The 24,325-nt window shown below is 38.1% G+C and overlaps 1 protein-coding gene and 1 long non-coding RNA gene across 8 annotated transcripts in view; one reads left to right on the top strand and one right to left on the bottom strand.

The window, feature by feature from the left end:
- The window catches only part of PPP2R2C (protein phosphatase 2 regulatory subunit Bgamma), a 193,251-nt gene that overhangs the window by 132,223 nt on the left and 36,703 nt on the right, over positions 1–24,325 (bottom strand). For 2 of the 7 annotated variants that reach the window (XM_068188641.1, XM_068188642.1), the window contains exon 1: positions 3,179–3,417. The exons of 2 other annotated variants lie outside the window; for them this stretch is intronic. Coding sequence is in view for 1 of the 5 variants with exons in the window: in XM_068188640.1 (XP_068044741.1) it covers positions 3,179–3,248 (70 nt within the window). In the remaining 4 variants the exon portion in view is untranslated. Of the gene's footprint in view, positions 1–3,178; positions 3,418–3,537; positions 3,647–24,325 lie in introns of those variants that run through there. 3 more of the 7 variants (XM_068188643.1, XM_068188640.1, XM_068188636.1) reach the window with 2 other exon arrangements.
- Positions 3,710–4,984, top strand: LOC137473007 (uncharacterized). Its single transcript, XR_010998557.1, has 2 exons — positions 3,710–3,846; positions 4,782–4,984. It is a non-coding gene; the product is annotated as an uncharacterized lncRNA (long non-coding RNA).

The raw sequence follows: 24,325 nt of genomic DNA, 5'->3' as shown, positions 1-24,325 counted from the left end.
TGTTTCAGCACCTTTGCAAAGAAGTTCAATCTTTCCTCACAGATCACATTTTCTAAGCCTCAGATATTTTTTTCTCTCTTTCTTCACAAGTCTAACCAGATCTTTTCTATTTTCCTCACACAAATTAAAGCAGTTTGCTTCAAAAACTACTTTTGAAAGCGATCATTGAAAAATTTGCGGTATATTGCAGCTGGAATTAAATCACCTTTTTCCACTGTGCAACCGTACCATAATTTTAAAGACTTTAAATGACAAAATTATTAATGTTCTGCTTGTTTTAATGCCACATTGTAGTTGTGCATATGCAACAGGAGAAACAGGGCCAGGTAGTCACCGTTGTCAGATTTGTGTCTATAATGCCTATTACAGTGTAACAGTTACAGTATAACAACAAATCAAAAAATTGTTGAGATTTAAAAACCAATTCAATTTTCTATAGCAAGGTAAAGCCACATTTGTTACAGATAATCCCAATGTTAGAAAACAATGACCTATCAAAGAGATGAAATTTGACTTTGCTCAAGCAAGCAGTTTTGTTAGGAACACCTTCAGTCCACTAGCAAGAGCAGAGTAAATCAGATTTGGCTCACAGCTTTCCTATACCCTGAATTTCTATGTCATCTGGCTCCCTGGGCTTTTTTAAATCACTGAAAAACTAAACCAGGAAGAGAAGTAAAGCAATGCTATAGTTAACCCACATCTTCATGATTATTGCTGGCTTTACTTTCCTCGGTGAATAGTTAGAGGAAGAAAGGGTTAGAAATACCTCGTTTTGTAAATTAATTTAGTCTGCTGCATGGAATAGCAAGGACAGAGGACTCACCAAGATTTTAAAACTCTGAAAATGAGATAAAATTTTGGTTATTCACAAACAACAATGAATTGATAACTTCTCTAATACACTGGACACAACATAAAGCATTTTTTCATTTTAAATGGTGGATTACAAAAGCCAAAAAAAAAAACTTGGATTGGACCCCAAAGAAGTATAACAAAGTAACACATTACTGCCTTTCTATTGTTGCACTTAACATGTCACAGGACCAAATACAAGGCCTGTGAAAGGACTGCAGGCCTTTACAGTTAAGAAGTCTTAAAGTTCTTTCATGGAGCCAAATCTTTAAACAAAAAAATACAAAATCCCACAGAAGAACAAACAAAGCACATTTTAAGCACCAGTTTAACTAATGTATTCATTATGCATTTTAAACACAGTGTATCAATGAGAAATTAAAATTCGTGATGCTCCTCTTTGAGCTGAAGGTCTCCTTGGAAAATATTCACAGATAAATCCATTCCCTCATGATTTCCAAGATCTTTTAAAAGGTGTGGCAATGTCAGATATAACAACTGTGAAGAATTCTATTACACCTGACAAACTCTGCATTCCCAACAAGAATTATACTAGTCTGAGATGAAAAACTAATACTTTGTTACTGAAGATTTCAAGAATAGATGCCAACATATTTCATGATGACTTCTGATCACAGCAAAAATATAATACAGGTCAGCATTGATATTCAAATTGTATTTTTACCCATTTCAGACAAGCCCCTCCATGTGCAATGACAGAAGAACATCCAGTCCTTATGATCCAAGTATCAGGTGAAGATAAACTATGAGAAAAATCTAACACTTGCTCCAGCAGTGTCACAAAAAATACTAAAATTCTCCATCTAATTTTTAGAATACTCATGACATACACAGGGAGAATATGGATTTGAAAAATCCACCATTAATTATTTTCCTCAGATCACAAAACAGAGAGACTTGAAAATTCAATTTTTAACATAGCTCCACATCTGAAATTTACCATGTATCAAGTACACTGCAATAATTATACTGTGAATATTGCAGAATCCAAGGCATGAATTTACAAATTTAAACAAAGTTTCTTCAAACAGATGACCACATCTCAAAACATAAATCATCATTCTGAAAAAAAAATTAACCAAAACTTCAAAACAAATTTGAAAATGCACCAAAACATGAACCAGAGTGCAAAGAATGTCCTAGAGGCAAGATTAGCAAGCAATTACACCAGTCACTGGTAACAGTTACAGTACACAGCATTTTTAATTCTTCTTCTGAAAAATCTGCCCTCTGGTCCTGGTATGACAAAAATCATCCTGTTTTCTCCAATCTAAAACAATTCAAATCATCAATAATCAAGAGGGCATAAGCTGATCACGTTTCAGGATGCAGCATGGGAGTATTAAGTGACTGAGCATTGATCAAATGACGACAGAATCTGGAGACTGTGTCTCAAGGAGTATTGGTTGACCCTGATGTTAAGTATGTTCATATTATATAAGCCTACATCGAGTTACTGTTTCTGCTGCTGAAAAGTGCTGTTAAAACTGCACATACTGATATATTTGCAAAGTCAAGCACCTAGAAACACATTTCTCCTGTTTAATCAATCTTAAAATGACCTACTCTTAAACCAACTTTCTGGCAAGGAAATACAGAGCAGTACCTGACCCAACCATTTCACATTCTCAAGGTACATTCTCTCAGCATTTAATGTATGTCACCTGCAGGAAAATTCCTTTTTATGTAATAACCTACAAGTCACACTTAAAATGAAGGTGCCTTTCTTTTTCTCATGTACCTTGCACAGACACAGGGAACAGAAGGAAGGCAGCAGCATTTCAAAAGATGATGCTTACATATCCCTTCTAAATGCCTTCTAAATGTATACAGTTCTCTAGGGAACAATCAACAGAGCAATGCTCAGGATATAATTACCAAAATGAGATGCACAACCTTCATTACACCAGCAAACAGTTAACTTCACAGATTATTTCTCTTACTTTGGTGCTCTCAAACCTTTTTTTTTTTTTTTTTTTTTTTTTTTAAGTAATCAAGTGCTTCCAATCTTCTACATTGCAGCTACTGTTCATTCAAAGCCAGGTGCTGCACACCTCACTAGCAGAAACTCAGCACAATGCAAGACCTTCTCCAGCCCATGTACTTTTCTGTAGCATGACAGAATGTCTTCGGGATTTAGCAAATTCAGACAGATTCGGTTGCTACATCCCACAGAAAAACGCCCTGAAATCCCCCCTGTTTAAAAAAGGAAGAAAAGGAACAGCCTACATCTCCAAACATGACAGTGCATTCCTAGCATAGACTATGCAATAGAAGAAGAGAAAAATGACAGTATTTACGTTACCTTCAGTCACATAGTTGTGGTCTCGCAGAAAGCTGTGGTTAATTTTCCGTGTGTCCGTGTCCTCGCCCATTTACAGCAGGATTACTCAGCATGCCTATCCGCAGTGGACTGATAGCATCAGCAGAGGTCGTCACAAGAGCACCATCCATGCTGCCACTGCCTAGCAGAGGCGGGGAACACACCGGGCCACTGAGCACAGCATAATGAGAGCTATTGAGGCAGCACAGATTGGGGGGCGGTGGGGGCGCGAATAACGAGCGGGAAAAGGAAAAAAAAAAATAGAAGAAGAAAAAAAGGTGGGAAAGGGAAAAAGAAGTAGCGGGAGAACGCCGGAGGGAAAAGCGGCTCCGAGAAATTACGGCTGCGGAAAGCCAGTAGGGAGCTCGCGTGGAGGGAACAGAGGCACTTCTCGCACAGTTAAAGAATAGCCCAGCTGTGTCGCAGGTGCTCCGAGCACGGGCGGCCCCGCAGCGGCTGCTGCCGGCGGCGCGGCCGGGCTGCAGCGGGAGCCGCCCGCAGCGCGGCGGAGCGGAGCGGAGCGCGGCGGAGCGGAGCGGAGCGGGCCGCGCCGCTGTCACACGCCTGTGCTGCATCAGCGCTGGCCCCTCCCCGCCCGCGGCCCAACCGCACCGCATCTGCATGGAGCCAAGTGAAAAATGACACTGCAGGTAATTATTTCAGCTCTTCTGCCGGGGAGACGGGCAAGGAGAAGAGCTGAGGGAGGGGATGAGGGAGAAGAAACTTCAAGCCGATTAAACGCGTTTGCATCGACACGTACTGCACACGAACATGCGGCCACGATTTTGTGCTAGACTTACTGTCATCTGCAGCAAAAGCAACAGTCGTTCAATGTCAGCCTCTATAAATATTACCGAAATTGCCAAATATCTGCCTGTGCGAAAGGATTCGTCAGAGGCAAGGCAACCATTCAGAGGACGTAAGATAAAATAACTGTTATTCATCTTTATTACCCCCAGTTTTGTAGATAAATGTGAAATTACATAGTATTTAAAAACAACCTCTCTGGCTTCCCTGTACAGGAAAGAAAAGCTGGACAAAGGGAATGTTTGCAGGTCATTGGTTTTCTTAAACCTGCTACTCTTTCAGTTCATTATCCCATCATCTTGGAAAAGCAGTGTTGAAATACATATATGCAGAAATATGAAAATAAGTAAAAGAGGAAAATTACTCACTTGCATTATAAAAGAAAGCTTTCTCTTTATTCCAAGTGCTTAATGGTTTATATTACAGCAAAATCCTTTCAACTGAACATACAAGCAATTTCCTTTAGCTTTCGGTGTCTATTCAAGAAACCACAAACTGTTTGCTGCAGAAAGTATGTATTCAGAAAAGGTAAGCACCACTGAAGTTTAAATATTTGAACAGAAAACAAATGGCTATATACCAAAACCACCACTACAGCATGATAAGAGAGTCCACAACCACAAAACCAATAGAGGAGAGAGAATCTTGTGCTTTAGGCCCTGGAATTGATAATGGAAAGTACAATTCAGATGTCAGCATTAGTACAGTATTTTGTGTAACACTGGATCAATTTTTATCATTTTTTTGTATTTGTTTTTCTTTCTTTCTAATGAACTAGGACATACAGTTCTTGAAGGAAAATTCAAGTACCCTGCTATTCTTATAAACTGGCATGTGACTTTGAAAAAGCAGAGGACTACATAACAACCTGCTCAGGGATAAACATCTAATTTCAGGATTAAGCAAGGCTGGTAGGGAAAGAAGAATAGCAACAGAATGACCTTCTTCTTTTTCTCAGTAATAAAGCAAAATAAAAAATAACCATCTCCAGACTAACAAGTAAAAATTGTAAAAAAACCTTCACATTTGAGCAGGTGGGGAAATAAGAGAAGTTATTCTGTACTTGCACCTGTACAGAACACATTTTACAATACTAGAAATGTTATTTCTGCAATGAGAGCATCAGTCACTACTGCAGCAGTACCCACAGGTCTCCAGTATCTGCCCTATCCTCTTCAGAAAAGAGGAAGGAAGCCTTGCAAATGCTGGTATTTAGTTTGGACAGAATGGTTCTAATCTATGTGATGGAGCTGGTTTATTTTGCCATTTCCTGACACAATATGTTCTCACCTTGGATTTGTTTTTCCAAAGACAAAAGGGTCTATGAGCATAATGCACTGCACACAAAACCCAGCTCTGCTGAAGTCCTTGGCAGAGAGTACAACAAACAGCCAGTTTACTCTCAACCATTTGACACAACAGTTACACCAGTCTGGGTCAAGAAGGCACCTCCCTTCAGCATCTGCGCAAACTGCCTGGCCTTATTGTCTGTCCAGATCCCTTTGGAAAGCCTTCCTGCCCTCCAGCAAACCAAAAACTCCACTGGAGACCAGCTGCCACCTAGCTATAACTCCATTTACCACCACTCCCTGGGCTCAGCCATCCAGCCAGTTTTTACCCAGGAAAGAACACATCCAAGCAAAGAGCTGCTGGTTTCTCCAGGAGAAACTGTCAAAGGCTTTACTAAAGGTCATGCAGGCAACATCCACAGCCTTTCCCTCACCCACTGAGAAGGTCACTTCACCACAGAATGAGATGAACCGGGTCAAGCTGCCTTTCATGAACCTGGGCTGGCTGGGTGTGATCCCCCGACTGTCTTGTACATGCTGTGTGATGTTGCTCAGGACAATCTGCTCCATGACCTTCCTTGGCACTGAGGTCAAGCTGACAGGCCTCTAGTTCCCTGGACCCTCCTTCCAACCCATTTGATAGATGGGCTTCACATTTGCTGACCTCCAGTCAACTGGGACCCACTCCTCCCTGTTACCCAGGGCTGCTGGTAAAGGATGGAGGGTGCCTCAGTGAGCACTCTCACCAGCTCCCTCAGGCCCCTCAGCTGGATCCCATCCAGCCCATAGATCTGTGTGTGTCTCAGTGGTGTAGCAGGTCACTGATCACTTCCCCTTCAATTATGGGGGCTTCATTCTGCTCCCCATCCTTGTCTTTCAGCTCAAGGGACTGGGTACCCAAGAAAAATTGGCCTTACTGTTAAAGACTGTCGCAAAGAAGGCATTAAGTACTTCATTTATTTCCTCATTCTTTGTCACTATTGTTTCCCCCTGCATCCAATATGGAATGGAGGTTCTCCTTAGCCTTCTTTTTGTCCCTGATATCTTACAGAGCGTGGATTCCCTTGTGAAGGTAACACTGAGAAGCTTCCTCCTATTACTGTAATGACTCCTAAAACTGAAAGCAATGTCACCCTGCAGGGCATTTGATTCCAAAAATCAAGCAGCACATTTGAGTTAAAATGCATAGGAACAACTTCTATCTTCAAATACACATGTAAATGTGAAAATGAACATATGTTCTGTCCTTTCGGAGAAAAAGAATCATATGGAAAACTAATTATTGAAAATAAATAGATACTGCATTATGCAAATGATGAGTACAATCTCAAAAATGTCACACTGACAGTCTGTAAAAAAACACTAATGGAACCATTTTCTTTGTAAATACCTCTACATTTATGTGAACAAGGTGGTTGAGAGAATTCTGGCCTTCTTGTTCCTGATCTTCATGTAAACTCACCAATAACTGTCCTTTATTTGTCCTCAATCAGCTCAAATATTACAATTTCTATGATCTGTTATTTAGAGCCTACACTGGTTATTTTGCAGGTGTAATTTAAGCAGTTAGAGGTGTTCTCATTTCTCCTAGGAGCAAAGTGGACATTTTTTTGTGAAGTCAAAATTGCAATGCCCACCCAGAGATAATTTTCTCCACTCACCATTAGAGAGGTTCACGGACAACTTCCTTAGGCATCACATTTGAGTCAAATCACACTTACCTTGTTCTTCTTATTTTTAAGTTAAAAAGCATCTCATAAGGAGGAATGGAATGAGGAGGAAACCTTTAACAAAAACCCTAGACAACATTCCCAGTGTGCATGCTAATGCCTTCCCTAAGATTATGAGCCAAATCCTTACTGTGGCAAATATTAGCACTCCACTGACTTAAGTAGGTCAGTTCACATGAGAAAGATTAGCAAAACTCTGCTCTAAATTTGTAGCACAATGCAAATTTGTGAGCCAACATTTGCAGATAACTAGCTGTGCCATTTTAAAATGCTACTTATTATCAATCCCACCAATAACCTACATCATTTGATCTGGTCAAATACCCAGGGAGAAGGTGGTGAGGAAGGAAGCTTTAATCAAAAGTATATCAGTTATTTGGACTTTCATAATAGTTCACAATCCAACTCATAAAACAAACCTCTAATTGAGCTGAGTACAGTACAAACAGAAAAATGAAAGTGTGTCCTATCTTAAAGAATTTATAAGTAAGCTATAAAATAGAAGAGGTACGTACAGATCAGCAGTGACATTTAGGTAAACAATCAGTAATGAGGATGGAGTCCTGGTTTAGAACTTTCTTCAAAAGACGGTCATTAGAGACTGCAGAGAAGCAATAAACTGGATCCAAGAGATTGAAAAATAACTGCATAACAAGAATAAAACAAGCTTAGACATAAAAGGAGGAGAACTGGCCAGTAGGTCAAGGAGGAAAGTAAAAGGCAAGAGCAAGCATGACACAGATGCCAATACAGACTGGGGGTGTCAGTAAAAGAAGAGGTTAAAAGTAGCAAAACAAACAAAAATGGGCCTGTGCCAGGAGGACAAAAATCTCATAGGACAGGGAAAGAAAATATTTAAAGAGAGGAATAAACCTACATTTCCCTTTGTCAGAGTTTTGGGCAGAAGAATCAGAGAAGAGGGAAGGGGGAAGGTAGAAAGGAAAAACAAACCAAAAAACCAGTCAACCAACCAACCAATCAAAAAAAAAAAAAAGTCAGAAATGGAAGCCAGAGGCAGCCAGTACCCTGAGAGAGGAATCAAAAACTATTTATGATACAAATGGAACTGAGAATGTAAGGAATGGAAACAGTGTAGTCTAACAATAAGGTATGGAAGAAAATGAGAACAAATCTTTGGCTGAATGACATTTGATCACGTTTGCTCATTGCATTTCCAGCAAGAAGCTCTGCAGCAGAAGAGAGGGAGGAATAAGGAATTAGAAGGCAGTTTGTCTTGAAGGTTACTATGTAATCCTGTTTATAAACACCTGTTGAATATGGCCATCCTGTTTTGCTCCTGCAGAACATTTATATTCTTCTCTTAAACATTTTTTTCCTGAAGAGCCTCTATTTAGCTGTGGCAGACACTAAGAGCACAACCTTTAATAATTAAAACTCTTAATATCTGAAATAGAACATCATCAGGTACTCCAAGTCTCCATTTTATCCCTGAATTACTCCATTACAGCCCCAAATTCATCACTCCATCTGAATTAGAATAATTAAGCTTGAACTGCAATTGAAAAAAAATAGTAGTGGAATACTTAATATTTTCTTTGTCTAACAGTGGCTTTAAATGAAATAAAACTGAATTTTCAATTGGCAAAATTTTAATTATTTGTAAAGAACAAGAAATTTAAAGACTGTGATGGTAAAAAAAACCTTAGAAGTTGCACAAATTTCAACAAAAGCAGATAATATTAAATATTACCTTAATTTAATGCTTTTGACATCAGAGGAAGGATTTAAGAGCTTTGACAGCATTTGCTTCTAACCATATCCTAGTATCAGCAAACTGTGCAAAACAGTGCAAAGTTTCTTCAAATAAAATAAGGTAACACATACAATTAGTCAGCCACAGAAAAAATACAACAAAATATTTAGCCAACCCTTGACAATCACAGCTCATTGAATCTGAATTTGTTTGTCAACAAAAGATGTTTATAAGACAGATATTGTCTCCCTTTTACATATATACAGAGATTCAAAATGCCCTGCTACTGACTTCTGCAGTTAGGCCATTGGCAAATTAGTTTTGCTGTTCATTTGTTTATTCATGATGTCCACAAAAATAAGATTATATAGTACAGTCATACTTCTGTTCAAAATACTTTCATTTAAAAGGGCAAAGCAACAAGGAATTAAAATGTGATAAAAAGTTATTGCCCTAGTCTCCCTCCAGCTCTACTCAGCTTGACAGAGAAAGACTCAGAGCTCTCAGCCAGGTTTAAGACAGCAAATTCACAAACTCTTGAGTTTGTGTAGTTTTCCTTCTCAAGTCCTTCTGAAGTCCTTTTTGCATTTGTTTAATAGCCAATACAATATACATTATATTTGCTACTATGCAGTTCCTTTTTTTATTATTTCTGACAGCTAAACAAAAGCAAATAGATACTGCCAAAAGCTAATATAAAAAGCAATAGAAGAAAAATTATATGAATCACAGCTCTCAAGTAAAAATTGATTTTGTTTCTTTTAGCACCTCATAAGTAATCATTTAGAATCTTTACATTTACAGCATTTAATTCATATTTTGCTACAGTCTTCAGTTACATTTAATATTTATTTAAAATTATGATGGAGCCCAACAATTTTGAAAAAAACTAATGGCTGCTATCACAAATGGAAAAATGTGCCATTATTCAAAAAGGGGAAATTTCTTCAACACACTGCCTTTTGCTATGTTAAATCTAAAAATAACACCTGCCCAGAAGAAGTTATTTATTTTTAGCCTACATACTCCAGACACAGAGTAAAACTAATGCCTCCCAGCAGCTGGTGATTCTGGAAAGCAAGCAATTAAAAGTTATCATTGAGTAATTTAAATTACAGAAACCAATTTCTGTCAATGTCTTTCACCCTCTCTGTTCAGGTGAATGTTGTGTAAGGATCCTGGGCTGAGTCAGAGCCACTTGAAGGTTTGCAGGAAGCCAGAGCATGGGATGAGCTGAATACACACCACACTCAGTTTCTCACAGAGGAGCCAGCAGTTTTGTTCTCATTGTTGTGATGTGCTGATGTGCTGTGAGTGCTGAAACTCAACAATATGAAGAGCTCTGGGCCTGATTTAATGATTTTTACTACCTGAGAGAATGCAGTCAGGATGTTTGGTCATAAGGATCTTGCAAGAAGGCTCCCTGAAACAAAACAGATGCCCTGAGCTATGACACTCCTGTGCCCCTAGGATGCCACTCTGCTCCTCTCTGGGGCCACTGCATCATTCTGGCTGCAATGGAGGTTTCCCCATCCTACCACAGCCCTCTCTGTGCTCCATAGTGATATGTTAATCCAGTCTGGCAACCTGCACTGGGCACTGCTTCCAAGTGTTTGCTATGAAGGAAGAATTTGGTAACATAAATAGTTCCCTATCAACTGGCCTGAGCGAGCCTGCAGCCGAAGAGCTGGAGCTGTGCTACAAACAGCAACTGCACCTTTGCCTGGTCCTTCTGTGGTTTAAAACCACATCTAAAACAAATCCTGCAACCTATCAGCTAGTGAGCTCAAGGAAGCAGGTAACAAGAGCATGAACAAATTCCAGGAGTGAGTTCTGCACACTCTAGGGGCAAGTTTTAATTTGGCAAATTTCAGAATACTGTAACAGATTTCAGTGGGATCTAGGTTTAGCAAGAGATGGAAAGCAAAGCTGCAAAGTCATAGGGGAAGGAAAAGCAGAAGGAACAGACAAGATGCCAAAAGGACATGCTGGAAATTTTCCCAGAATTTACTAATTTGGAGGTTAAGCCTATTCAGTGACTGCAGCAGGAATGGGAAGAGTGGTCTAAGGGAAAAGCACAGGATGAAGAATAAAGACCAAGCACTAATGCCATCTGTGAGGCTTTAGCCACATCATTTATCTTCATTATTCTTTTTCCCTCTTCCACTGCCTTGCCTATTTAAACCAAAAATTACAAGAGCATAAACACTGTCTTCTCTACTGCAGTCATCACATGGAGACTGATGCAGGACCCTTGGGCAATGCTGATACTTATGAGACACTGCTCCTAGCTAAAGCTCATCTGTTTCTAAAACAAGCTGCTGTGTCCTCTAAAACACAAGGCAGATTATTTACCAGTAAAAGGAAAAAAAAAAAAAAAACAACAAAAAAACCCAAACAAACATAGGAGAATGATGAGTTTCACGTAGAAAACCTCTCAGTAACAGGGCCTGTCAGTGTGCCAAGTAAGCCAGGGACCCTGGTGGACAAAGGAATACAGAGCCCGAGGAAAGAAGTCGGCTTGGGGATAAGTGTTGAAACAAATGTTTCCAATGCCCTAACTTTATATAGAGGTTACTCTGCTCACAGCTTTCTCAAATTGAAATGCTAATACAAATATAAATATATTCCAAACAATAAATACTACATTAGGTTTAGTATCATTGCACTGTATGCTGGAGAAAGCCTACTACTAGTTTTGCTAATTTAGTTTAGTTCTAGAAACACTTTATACAGGTATTAATTAACTCAAATACAGCATCACTTGCACATTGCCTCATACCTACCTATACTTTGTGACTGCTGTCTGGTGTGAATGGGTCACTTTGTCTCTAAAAGCACACCCTATGACAGCATCCTCTCTGCAAATTACCCTACAACTTCAGTAAAGCTCACTACCATGTTCTCCTGCTGTGCAGGGGAGAAAAGCTCTTTAAATTTATGTCTCTACATGCAAGCCTTTAAAATCATGCTGCATATAGTTTATTCAAACTAAAACTTTTATGTTACGCCCTTCCTTGCTCACAAAAAGCAGAAAATCAACCCACACTACTAAAAATTATGAATTTGTGAAGTAGATTCATAGAAGGATGGTTAAAGTTCTGCTGGAAAGGGCTGGAAATCATGAAGGAAATGTTTCAGTGGCTGTTGATGATGAACAGATCACAGGCATCAGAGCACACAGTGCCAGAGGCTGCTGATGGGGCTGTCACAACAGTGGAGCTTCAGGACAGAGCTATGTGCTGCCTCCCCAGCAAGTCACCCAGCACACTGCCAGAAGTGCTCTCCAGACAAGACCTATCACTGCACAGCCAGGCAAGGCTGCAATTACAGTACTAACTTCATACCCTAGGACAGGATGACCCACATCCCAAATAACTTCTGTAGATGTCAGGCTCTGGAGTGGAACATAAAGCCTGCTGAGACTGAAAAGCCTGGAAAGAAATGAAATAAGAACCTACACATATATACATGCAAAATAATTATAAAGTTGTCACTTGAGGGCACTGGACAATCCAAAGAAATGTTGCTTAAAACACAGATCAGAAAGGGGCCTGATAAAGGAATTTATAGCACAGACACAGGCACTGTCAGAACTCCTTTACACTATGTAGACGTATTTGTGTGCATATTTATCCAAGAAAGGAACTGGGAAGAGAGTGAGAAAAGCAAGTGAGAGCAGTTTCAAACCCATGCTAAGGGTCATGTTCATGCTTCCTGAATAGCAATGGACCAAAACACACATTTCAGCAGTACTCTGGTGCGGCATCTGTGTGGTCAGGCTACTACACAGTCAAACCACAGAGAAAGGAAAACACTTTCTAAGACAGCATTATTGAAAGATTAAGCCAATAAGATACAGAAATCTTGAGTGATGGAGCTTGAACAACTTCAACAGAAAAAAAAATTCCAGGGGAAAGAGATCAAAGCAAATACAAAGAAACAAACTTTCCACACAAAATCAAGTGAGGAAACAGGAAATTCTTTTAAAAACTATGGCCTATCATAAAATATCAGAAGCTGTAACACCTCTAAAATATTTGTTAGGAGCTGTAGTGAAAGGACAAGGAGTAATTGCAGGTGCAATTTGGTGCAATTGAAAAGGGTGCAAATTGAAAGAGGAGAAATTTAGGTCAGATATTACAAAGAAATTTTTTTACTGTGAGGGTGGTAAAGCACTGGAACAGGTTTCCCAGGGAGACTGTCACTGGCCCATCCCCGGCAGTGTTCAGGGCCAGGCTGGATAAGGCCTTGAGCAGCCTGGTCTAGTGGGAGGTGTCCCTGCCCATGGCAGGAGGGGTTGGGACTGTGATCTGTAAGGCCCATTCCAACACCTTAACAGTCTATGATTCTACAATTTTTCAGGCAGGGAAAAAAAAAGAAAAAACAAAACAAAACAAAACAAACAAACAAACAAAACGTAAAAATCAAATCAAACTAGCAGATTATATTCACACTCAAAATGCAAACCACAGGAATTTTTCATAACATTTTGCTAATTCAGACTTCAAACTATTTCAGGTAATATTAATTCAGGAACAATTCCTGCCCATGGCAAGTCTATGAAATAAAATCAACATACAGGATCATTTATTACTGGTTTTGAATTTTATACACAGTCACACAAAGATGTCAGTTTGAAAGGGACTTAGCCCAAAAGACTGTGTTATTCACAGGGCTGTAGAATAATGACATGGCATCTGACAAGGCATTCAACTTGACTCCTTCCTTTCACCATTGTTATTAATTAATTCAGATAGGTATAATGCAAGCAGCTTTTTCTCCAGCATTGCCTTACACCACAAAGAGTAGGTGCACATTTCTGTGTTCTCCAATAACTAAGCTGACATGCAAATCCAGGCATCTGAAGCACCTGCAGATCCTGGCCATCCTGGGCCACAGAGGAAAACAAAAAAGCAAAACAAAAAACTGTTCTAGAAAAGGATACAGTGCTAGATTTTTTTTCTTGTACATAATATTTACTGCAATATTACTAAAACAGCCTCAAGAGAGAGGAAAAAAACTAGCTGTGTCAATATAAACAATGATTTTGCTGTTAGCCTTTCCTCCAGATCATCCAAATATTTAAACTACTTTAGCATCAGATGTACAATGACAAATGCTGCACCTGCTGTACAGCTGAGATTTCTCAAATAATACTTAGTTGGCAAAACAAAAGCTAAAAATAAATTCAAGCTATTTAAAATGGGAAAAAAAAAACCACCAACCCACAGGAAACAAATACATAAGCACTCAATGGTGTGAGGAAAAAAAAAGTAATTGGTATGCAGAAATGTAGAAAGCAAGCTGGTACTGAATGACATTAAAAGTTCACAAGACATTAAACCCAGAATTCTGAGGAGTATGAAATCCCATACTACATTGCAGTAAACAGCAAATGCACCTAAAGGTTCTGTTCCATTTCTGGCCACCTTCATACCAACAGCAGCAAGCAAAATTCTGAAAAACAGAACAAATTGCAGAGATGATCTGACATTGGAATTTGAGAATTCCAAAGTAAACAATGACTGACAAGACTCCTGTAGGAATCAGTTGAAAGGAATGGAAGCAGAAACATCAAATGAAATAATTTTTATTTTGGCTCAAGACATAGTAAGTGCAAATTAAATTACTGGAAAACTTACAAGGGAGAGTACAAGTGAAAAGTTATTAATTGATTCTGCAACCTAATGAAGGACTAAGCACCTACAAATTAAATGCTGCAATGAAACCAACAGTGGTGCCTGGCCCCAAGGAGAATTTGGAAATGTGGGGTAAAGTGCTTTGCCTACCCAGTGTGGAAACCTCCCACTCGAAGGAGCTCCCTAGAACCAGCACCCAGGAACACTAAACACAAATGTTCAACCATTCATTGCAGAGCTTAGAGATCTCAAATAAGGTCACAAAGGAGACATGCTTGCTGATATAAGATCTAGACCCTGAGCAGGAATATAGCCCTAAAATAGGTGGTGACACTGAGTATCATTCCCTGGAAAAAATGGAAGACAGTCCTACCTTATTATATATTTGTGTGCTGCTAAGTCATATGGGAAATACAGTATCATTCCCCTTAGTTCAAGAGAAAAAAAAAAACTGGGTATGGACATTTACCATATTTCCTGCTTAAATTGCCCCAAGCATTAATAAAAAATTAATTATTTGTAGAACCAGAAATTATCCCAAGCAAAATGAACACATCTGTGTCTTTGTGATGGAGATGCTCATCATGGCTAGGAAATCTGAAATTTTTGAGTCAAACCTGAGGTCAGTTTCAAGGTGACTGACAATTACTTCATGTAACAGAAAAACAGACACCTGAACAGGATCTGGAACCACAACTGCATACTACAGTGTGTAAGAGAAAAATCAACTTGGCAAAGGGGAAAACAGGAGCCCTTGCCAAACACAGGCCAGTAACCTGCTGTTGGAGAGGAAAGATCTGCAAAGATCTGCTAATCAAAACCAAGACCCAGTGCCTCACTGACCACTTAAATAAAAAAGAAGGGAAGGTGTGGCCACTTAATAGTACAACTTTTGCTGAACTCTGCAAAATTGTATTTAACCTTACTTACAGCTAGACAGGGATTAACACAGTTGCTGAGCAAGCATAAATGCTAGGCCTTAGCACATCTGTAGTCTGTAAGAGAATGAACTAATTTCCACTAATGAACTGCTGAGCCAGCGCAAGGCAAAGACCAAACCATGGGAAATGTAATGAAATAATGGTATGCTTATGACAATTATAAATCAAAGAAAAGAGAATGATGTCTCTAAGCTTCACAGAGCAACTATCTGGGGAGGCATGAAGAATACCTAAGGGCACAGTGACCAGGTATCTGAGGACAGAACAGAAGCAGTAAAACAAATAAGTAGTCTGGGAAAGCAGGGAAGTGAGCTGTGGTTATGGCAGTTTGGCAGGAATAAAGGGAAATTCAAAAGTCAACATGGTGGGCACAGCAGAAGAGGATAAACACTGCAGATCCCAGTAGCAGAAAACTGACCTTTTGAAGAGACATCAAGGTTTTTCAGAGAAAAACATACACTAGGAGGGATATCCTTTTATCCCTCATGCCATGAATGCAGGCTGTAAGAGAGGGGGTTGGTGTATCTTATGGGTTGGGAGGGCATAAACACCTTGAAGCAAAGATGTCTACCATAATCACAAAATTATAGAGTCACAGAATGGTTAAGGTTGGAAGGGAGCACTGGAGGTCGCCTGGTCCAACCTCCCTACTCAAGCAGGGTTCCCAAGAGCACATTACTTGGGATTGAATCCAAACAGCTTTCGAGGACCTCCAGAGGAGATGAAATTACATATGCTAATGACTATAGGCTGTTCCTCATACCCACTGTCATTTATGTAATCTCTTTAGTTACAGAATTCCTCCATCAACACCCCCACTGCCATTCTCACCTCATAACCTGCCTCGCTGCTGACACTGCTCATGATCCTGACTTGTTCTGATTATCCCATAGCTAAGTGCCACTGATTTTTAGTTGTCATGCTTTGCTTTGCCCATAAACACTGTCGACCTGCATAAGCTTTTAAAAAATCCTATCTCCCTGTAAAATGATTCTTCCTTGCCAGATAATACTGCTGCACACCCCCTCCATCAAAGCTAACCCACATTAACACAGTGTCAAAAATGTAACAAAAAGGAATTAAAGTTGCATTTTCTGTTAGGCTAAATGCAAGAGATACTCTAAGCCCGGCTTGAGCTTCCAGGGTAATTTCTTCGTTTCAGAAACTCAGTGGAGAAATGGGAACAACGTGGTAAATTTAGCCATTTCCATGAAGTGGCACCCTATGAGTTTGACTATGTGTATACAAGTGTGTTTGAGCATACAGCTAAGCACTGTTGAGTATCTAACCATAAATCTCATCCTCATATCAGTTAAACACTTTTACAAATTTTAACATGCAGCTCTGTGATCAAAAAATTCTTTCAAATATGATATGGCAGAAACATCTGGCAGTATGCAATTTGCATAGTTCTATTTAAAGAAATTTAATCTAAAGATTTCTTCAGTAGCAGTCTTAGAAGTGTAATTTCTCTAACTCCTTGGGACAGTAATTAAGAGTGGCTTCTTAATTGTTCAATTAATCTATAATAAACCAGGAAAATTTATCTTTTATTTGTGCTAATGATGGGAGCTTTTCAAGTTCAACAGAAAACACATAAATAGACCACTAATTTTATGTAGTATCATTTCAGAGGAAGCACAGTAAACTATATATTCTATAATATCACATTTTTACAGGAAAAGCTCACGAAAAAACAAGCAGGTCAACATATTTCAACAACAGTTGAAATAGTAACAAAGGAATAAAAACAGAACCAAAAAAAAAAAAAGCAATTCTACATTGCATTTAACCATCCAGTTCTCCCTCTGACACTCCAACATCTCTCACACATTTTGTGAATATGGTAGATCTGCCCCAGCCTCCACTGTGCAGCTGAGCTGTCCTACAGTTTATTGCTGTGGGCAAACATCAGCACTGCTGGGTCCTGTAAGACAGCTCTGGCCAGCACAGGCAGCAGGGCTGGCTCAGGACTTCCAGACCACCCACTGCCACATTCCCCAGCACTGAGGACTCACATGAGCTACCAGAGGATGAACAGTCACTCTCTTCCCTCCCCTTCCCCAGCTTTGGGTGTTCCTGATCTAGAACATTCTTTCAGCTTCAAGATGGTTTTGCTTGTTTCTCTCTTACAATACCATCAAAACCCCTGAAAACTTTTACATATAAATGAGAAATACTTGTTGCCACAGCAATTCTTCAAAATTCTGTTCCTGCCACCACCAGTAAAGGTTCTGCCATTAACAAGAGCCTAACTCACCTCTACATTTTATGGCCGAGAGCCGATGCTATTGCATTGCCTATATTCTGTATGGAAAAAAATGCAATTAGAATGGATTCATGACAAGCTAGACCCTGACCTTTAGTTTTGACTTTGGCTACCTTTTGTTTGTTTTTGAGGCCCTGTAATTGTTTACACACAATATAAATTGAATCTGTGGCAAGTGAAATCCAGGCTATGCAGCCTCTGTAGGTAACCTAGGGTTAGAGGTTAAAGAACATTGACATTTTGACAAATTGCTGTAATTTGGGGAATAATCTGAAATCCTGCTGGGACACAATTGAGCCTGTGAGGCTAGTTGTTAATGATAATAAAAGCTGACACAGTAAAAATGACAAAATTAAAGAGAACACCCAGTAATATAAGTACCTCCAACATATGACATTGACGATCCAGTTAAGGGGGCCAGTAAAAATATCACTGGTGAGTAACTTAATACTCCATTTCCAGTTACAGAATTCTCCACTCATTTGTGGAAATGCTTTTGTCTTTTCTGCTTACAAGCTGTTTCTCATAATTTTCAGAACATGCAGTTTTCATAATATCTTCAGTAATGTATGGTCATAATTTCACTTTCTGATTAGTTTGTGTCTATGTAACAGTAGATAAAACCTGTATTTTTCATATACTACACCCATGATACCTTTCTCTGTCTCTCTGACATATCATAAACCAGCTGGCAACATAAAATATAAATTGGATAGCTGTAAGAACAGATGAATCATTAATTACTTATTCTGTACCAAAATAAGAGAGACCAATTTTACAGTATCAAATGGCAAATGTAGCTGCTAATTAAAATTATATTTCAAAAAAATCCCTGAACTCAATGAGTATTATTTAAGATTGGGTTGAAAACCATCTTTAAAGGTCATCTAGTACCCCCTATATATATATTACTGTTTTAGAATATTACCATTTCTCAGAATTTAGAAACATCAGTACTGAATTTTGCTGTGGCTTTGATTCTGTATTTTCATTCTCTAGCAATACTTATATATTATGGATTAGTGCATTCCATTACAAGAATCTTAATATTTTTATTCTCTCATACTAAATTGTGCCTTTCACAGGCCTCACTCTTCTGATTATTATTCTCAGCTTCGCAGGATAAATGAATAGTGTCTTCTCACAAATACAACTTACAAGACTTAAACCATATGCTGCTAATGTGAAAAAATCACAAAAATTCCAAAACTAAAGCTAAGCAGTTTCTGATATTGCTTCCTCCCGATAATATAATCATCTGTGAGTCAAAGAGTTTCATGTGAGAAATTTGCTATATGATGAAGGAAAAAAAAGGAATGCAACAATGGACAAGGTAGACTGACAAAACCTGAGAAACCACTTGGATTTGTTTTAGAAGCGCAAGAAGACTGAGATCCATTCTTTGGACTGGATGCTGTGATAAAATCTGTAAGAGTAACACCACTGACACTTGGCTTGCTTCCAAACCTCTTCCAGCTTAATCCCTAAAATAAACACTCAAACCTGAAGACTGAAAGGTTAAAAAAATGCTATGTCTCTATTCATAATTAGCAGCCAACTGCCACACTTTGTTATAATATAGAAAATTAATGCAATTGATCTGCCTTTTCATGGCAAAGTGCATTTACAATTATTTCCAAGGGGTTTTTTTTACATCACTGAAAGCTATGCATGAGGATCCAAAGCTGCACCTGCAGCCCATAATCTTCATGCAGCGGATTTTGAAGATAACGACTGTTACACAGAATATCCAGTGCCTTTTGGCACACTTTTCTGTTCCCTGGCATGTAGGTGTTCAAAGTTTTATATTGCTACATATTAAAACATTCTGACATTGCTACATTTTTGTAAGCTAATTATCTTTTTCTCATATTATCTTATTTCTCATAAGATCTTGTATTTTCTCTACTCCTCTCCTCTCCTGTCAGCTTCTCACTGACACCTGCCAAAGAGAGCACCAGGGACAGGCCAATCAATTTTCTTCTTTGTAGGATTTTCTTTTGTTGAGGTGGGAGCCTTATCTATGGAAACAGCTTTCAAGAGCCCATCTACAGAACAGAAAGGGGAAATACTGCACAACCGAAAACAATGTGCAAATTAGGTTTTCATTCAGGGCACACTATTTAACCACTTCACAACTGATAAGGAAAAACAGCATGAAACCCTTCACTGGTGTGAAACACATCCAAGCAACAGTGCTAAAACAACTTCTTCAAAAGCCAAGGGTCCCTAGGAGTAGTTGATTGATTTGGTCATTTCTTCACCCAAAGTGCTGTCACCGATCTCTGTGTTGCTTGGTAGGCTTCTGTCAAGTTCTGCATAAAGGTCTCCAGATCAAACAGTTTAAAAGTTACATGTAATGAAGTAATATTCAAAGAGGAGTATTTCCCATCAAATAAGACTTTCAGAAAAACTTCTATATGTAAATGTTGCAAACATTTTAATGGTAAACAAACACACAACAAATTAGTATGAGAACTGAGATTGTTCTAAACACTCTTGTGTATGGGAAATAGCCATAATCATTTAGTTCATAAAAAAAGAATTTTTAAAAATTTGATTTTAATTTTTGGTAAGAATTAAATATTCTAAATACAAATGTATTTTCAAACTGTACTATAACAAAGCAACTGAAATTATACAAAGCTGATGAGTGCTTTGTCCAACTTTTTACACCAGATTTTTTATCTAGGCTTTTATCCTTTCTTGATCACAACAAAGCAGCATGATCACAAACAAATTAAGGCTCCACACCATGGACTGATCCCTTTACTAATTTTCCAAGGATCTTCACAGATTTTACAAAGGACTCCTTTTGGAAGCAGGCTGATTTTATAGGATCTTTTGCATGGATTGTGCAAGACTGGGGCCCTTCTTGCTTTGTTCTTGTACAAACGAGCATCCAATTTGGCATACTTGGCACTAACCCCACATTTCTAAAATTCAAGTGTTTTTCTGAGCCCATGCCTAGCCCTAGAAGAAAACAAAAGATAGAATAAAAGTACAAAAGTTGCATAACTTCTTATTTTGATAGTATAATTTTGAAAATTCTTATACATCATGAAGTGTCAAATTTGCAATTTTACTCCCTGTAAAATCAAAAAACAAAAACTGCAGTAAACCCTGAAACACAAACTATGCACAATTCGACCATGCTAAAAGAGAATATCTGGTACATAAATGAAATAACTTTTTCCAAGATCTTTTTTTGTTTAAGAGATGTGGCACTCAGTGTCATAGTCTAGTTGACAAGATGGAGTTAGGTCATAGGTTGCACTTGATGATCTCAAATGTATTTTCAAACCTACTTAATTCTGTGACTCTTTGATACTTTTAGGCACCAAATCGCAACTTATGATGGAAGACAGAAAATAAATTCTAATCAAGTTGCACTGTATTTCTACAGAGACTTAAAGGTACACAAGTCTTAAAAATAATAATAAAAATAGACAACACAAACATGCAATAAAAGGTCTCATATGTATCTTTATATATTTGCCATGGAGATATTAAGCTATCTAAAGAAGCAGCTGAGCTTTACCATATGAACAGATTCTCTCAAATCGAGTCTTCCCCGCTTCCAAATACATTTCCAGATACTAGTGATTAGAGAAATATCTATATTGAAGAAAATAGATAATAATATAACTTATATAAATAAATATATGTGTATCATAATGACAAAATTAAAAAACAAAATCGAGTTTGAGGCTTGTTAAAATTGCAGAAGGAACAGCTAAATGTATCTAGTAGTTTCCAAAGACAATTTAGGAAGAATAATGGAAACCTCTTTCTTAGTAAGAGTGCTTAGGTATTCTAGTGTTCATTGCAAAGATGAAGATAAATTTAGATTTTATAACTAACTCATAGCACATTTGAACAGGGATTTAGAGCTTCCCCTGGGAAATTCAAGAATGGAAAAGAAGCCAGAGCAAACCATGACATGGTTGCACAGCTATAAAATGTTAACAGCTAAACAGAAGAACAAAACTTCTTTTCCCTTCTTAAAGCAAGCACCATAGTTTAAGCAAGTCATTGCCTCTAGGTTTCACAGCAAGTCTAAGGACTCGTAGCCTTGGGAGCAGCCTCTGCAGTTATTAGTCTCAGTAACACACTTTGCATAAAGACATTTTAAAGGGTAAAAGATGCAGAATTTAATATTAAATAATGATAAAACATGAATTAATATTGCAAGGACAGACAGGACACTCACCTTACTAATACTATTTATATAGCATCTTTAATTAACTTAGTATATTTAGAACACACCATTTTATCTATAAAACACTTGTTTCAAATCAGTAACACTTTTGGAAGATTATAGAGAATTCATAGAACAGCACCATCAACATTAAACACTATATGTTATCTTGAAATGGCATTTAATCTATGTCTATAAAATTGCACATTACATAACTGGACATATTGTAGAAAAGTCTATGAGTATTTACTACATGCACAGATTTGGGAGCTGGCTTTCATGTCACATCAACTAAATAACAGCTATAGCAATATTACTTGGAAATGCTGTCGTAGGGAGAAAGCAGAAAGAACAGACCCTCATTTAACTGTCATGACTAAAAATACTTTTATGCAATTTTTAAATTGACAGTGCAATTAGAGGTGTATTTCTCACTTTCATATCATGTTGGTGAGGCCTTTTTTTCTAATTTTCAAAAATACACTGAACTTTACATAAACTTTACTCGGGACTACAGAACATGACCCATTTTGAAGATGCACCTTGCTTTCTACTGAAAATGTGTATTATCTAACACAATACAAATAGGTCAGTGCTTCTGTTCTAGTTCTTTTTGTTATAGCTAAAATCAGTACAGACTAAAATTAATACATACACAGATAAAGAAAATAGAAGTTATTACCATAGCAATACTCAAGAGACACAATTAGGTCAAAAAACTGGGGGGAAAAGAGCAGAAGCATCACTTCAAAATCAATAGGCATTATGAAAATATGAGTTTAGCAAAAACAATTGTGCATTAAGCAAATAACTACAATACAAAGAAATGAAAAGGTGTTCAGCAAAGGTTCAAAAATATAGAACCAGTAATTCACATCACCATAGTATTACCAAAGCATAAGATAGTATGCCAACAAGCCTTGCAATTTTAAGCACAAAATAATTTCAACAGAAAATCAGTAACTTACGTTCATAAAATTTCAGTAACAGAAAGGTAAGGGGCTGATGAAGCAGTTTATACTTAAATCTGCACGTGTAACTCAAATGCCATTTCCTTCTGAAGTTACAACATATAAGGCACAAAGTGTTTTTCATCATATTTATGATGCAGCACAAGTCTAAGAGCAAAGTTTTGCCACAATTCCCAGTTTTCTTGTAGTCACAACTGTCGGGGAAAAAAAATCAAAAATCAACAATTGCAGTTATAAGCCAGAATTCCTGGTGCTACAATTGGTATAATGTAGAAAGCTAGCACAGGGATGGTGAAAGAGGGGATGTCCTTTCTGTTCCTCATGGAAATTCCTCTGGTTTCTAGTGCTGGCCCATTCCCCCTCCTGCCTCCTTCCTCACTTACTCAGCTCTGGACGCAAACCCTCTGTTTTAAAGAGCCAAAGTATCAAACATATAAATTAACATTATAAAAACCCTTACCTTACAGTTTTATGTAAAAAAACATGCAAAAAGAAGAAAATACCTATACTACCACTTGAATACAACCCATATGTGCCAATTATTTAATATTCACTGTATAGGTTACATTCTCATTCCACAGTCATCTTTTGTTTGTGTCTTTCAGAAGATCAGCCCGAAGGGACAAGGGTACAATATTTGTATGCTTAGCAGCAACATTTGTGCACCATCATTCTCTTACATAATACTGCTTGGTATGAAAAAGTTTCCAGCTCTGTAAAAGACAATGTCAACAAGATGTAGATTCAGAAACTATCTTTCATTTACAGCAGTTTCTTTTTTAAACAGCTGTTGTTTGGTTTATGAAAATGAGATTGAATATATTTGAGCATGAAGAAGAGTGAATATTCAACAAACACTTGCAGAAGCAAATATTATTGGGAACTGCAAATAAGAGCATCAGATTAGCAGTATGTGCTCAAAGATCTCTCTATCTCAGTATCCTGACAGGAACAGCAGTCTCAGGAGGAATATAAAGAACAGGGACAGCACAGAAAAGCTTTTCCTGGGCTCCAGAAATTTGTAGGTCAGGGACTTCCTTGGAATACAGTTTTTGGATTTCTGCCAGTCTCTCCCAGATCTTTCTTCCATGAATGTATCCAATTGTTCTAGAGCATATGAAAACTATGGACGTCCTGGTGGCAGGAATGTTCCACAAAGTGTTGTGCTGTCAGGGCATTTTTAATAGTGTATACGGATATTTCTGCATGAGCAATTATATCCCAGCTTACATATATCTTAACCAGAAAATAGAAGATCTGGGGTTGCTTTTTGTTGAAATGAAATGCTTTCTAATTAGAGTATATCAGAGTTTAATGTAGTGTTTTTTAAATGCAAGATCAGTTAGGGCTTTTAAGTCTAAATATTAGCATGTTGCAACTTTTGGTAAGAAATGGCAGCATTCAGAACAGCTGCTGGCTACTAACAAGAACATTTTGCCTCATATAGAACCATGATATGACTAGCAGCATCCTTCTAGCAGGCCTGTGGACCAAAAATGGAGACAGTCTAGTGTCCTACTCCAGTTAAAGCTGTTCACTGCTGTGAACGAGCACCTTTCAGATCA

The sequence above is a fragment of the Anomalospiza imberbis genome, chromosome 4 (assembly GCF_031753505.1).
Source record: "Anomalospiza imberbis isolate Cuckoo-Finch-1a 21T00152 chromosome 4, ASM3175350v1, whole genome shotgun sequence".
NCBI lineage: Eukaryota > Metazoa > Chordata > Aves > Passeriformes > Viduidae > Anomalospiza > Anomalospiza imberbis.
The sequence above is the reverse complement of the archived record's forward strand: the minus strand, read 5'-3'. Positions and strand labels throughout refer to the sequence as shown.